The 1113-nt window shown below is 43.7% G+C and overlaps 1 protein-coding gene across 1 annotated transcript in view; it reads right to left on the minus strand.

Moving 5' to 3' along the window:
• Positions 1-1113, minus strand: part of Nedd8 (NEDD8 ubiquitin like modifier) — a 6867-nt gene that overhangs the window by 760 nt on the left and 4994 nt on the right. The window contains exons 2-3 of the mRNA XM_031361240.1: positions 835-882; positions 458-540 (exon numbers count right to left, since the gene is read on the minus strand). Of these exons, the coding sequence (XP_031217100.1) occupies positions 458-540; positions 835-882 (131 nt within the window). The remainder of the gene's footprint in view (positions 1-457; positions 541-834; positions 883-1113) is intronic.

The following is a 1113-nucleotide window of genomic DNA, read 5'->3' on the forward strand; positions in this document are numbered from 1 at the left end:
AAAAAGTTAAAAGCTCAAACTGCTCCTTTTGCAGAGGACCTGAGTTTGGGAGGCTCATAATCTCATTTAAATAAAGTTCCAAGGGGATCTGACAGCTCTGAAATCTGAGGGCACCTGTACTCAAGTGTACATATTAAATACATACATAACTGAACATAATAAATTTAAAAGCATATTAATAAAGCATATATATTACTATTCTACAAATTTGTTCTAGTAGTTTGTTAACTGTCTCGATATTAGTTTATAATTCAACCTATTTTACTCTATGTCTGAAATATTCTATGCCTTCTCTTATATTCTGAGAAGACTCCATGTGCTTCATCAGATTGCCAAAGAGCTGCAAGCAGGAACACACTGAAGTAGTGCAGGCCTGCTGAGCCTGTAGCCTTTGTCACCTTCCCCTGTATCCATCCTCACACAGGATGGCTATGCCCCACTCTCCACACAAGCTTACATTTGTTTGCCACTGTAGATGAGCCGCTGCTGCTGGGGAGGAATTCCTTCCTTTTCTTCCACACGCTCTTTGATTCGCTCCACCTTTGGAGAAACAAGTGGTCAGAGGCTGCTTAGAATTATACAAATACTAGCCTTTAGTCCCAGCACTTGGGTGGTCGAGACAGGCTCATCTCTATGAGTTCAAGGCCAGCCTGAGTTCCAGGACAGCCAGGGGTACACAGAGAGAAGCTCTATCTTGGAAAACCAAAATAAATAAACAAGTCAATGCTAAGAATAAAGGCTGTATAGACAACTTGAGAGCAAAAGGACCAAGGTCATAAGCACATGCGAAGAAATACACAGAGAAGGAGGGAAGACACACTGAGTATGCCTCACCTTGTCTGTGGGTTCGATGTCAATCTCAATCTCCTTTCCAGTCAGCGTCTAAAACAGACAAAGATGTCATAAATCCTACAGCACGACACCAATTTGCTCTCTGTGGTGGACTGAATGAGAACAGGCTCATGTCTGAATCCGTGGTGCACAGTTGGTGGGACTGGGAAGCATTAGAGGTATGGCCTTGTTGAAGGTGTGTCACTGGGGGCAGGCGTTGAGGTTTCAAAAACCCAAGCCATGTTCTCTCTCCTTCTCTCTCTCTCTCTCTCCCTCCCTCCC

Source organism: Mastomys coucha, unplaced genomic scaffold, assembly GCF_008632895.1.
Source record: "Mastomys coucha isolate ucsf_1 unplaced genomic scaffold, UCSF_Mcou_1 pScaffold9, whole genome shotgun sequence".
Taxonomy (NCBI): domain Eukaryota; kingdom Metazoa; phylum Chordata; class Mammalia; order Rodentia; family Muridae; genus Mastomys; species Mastomys coucha.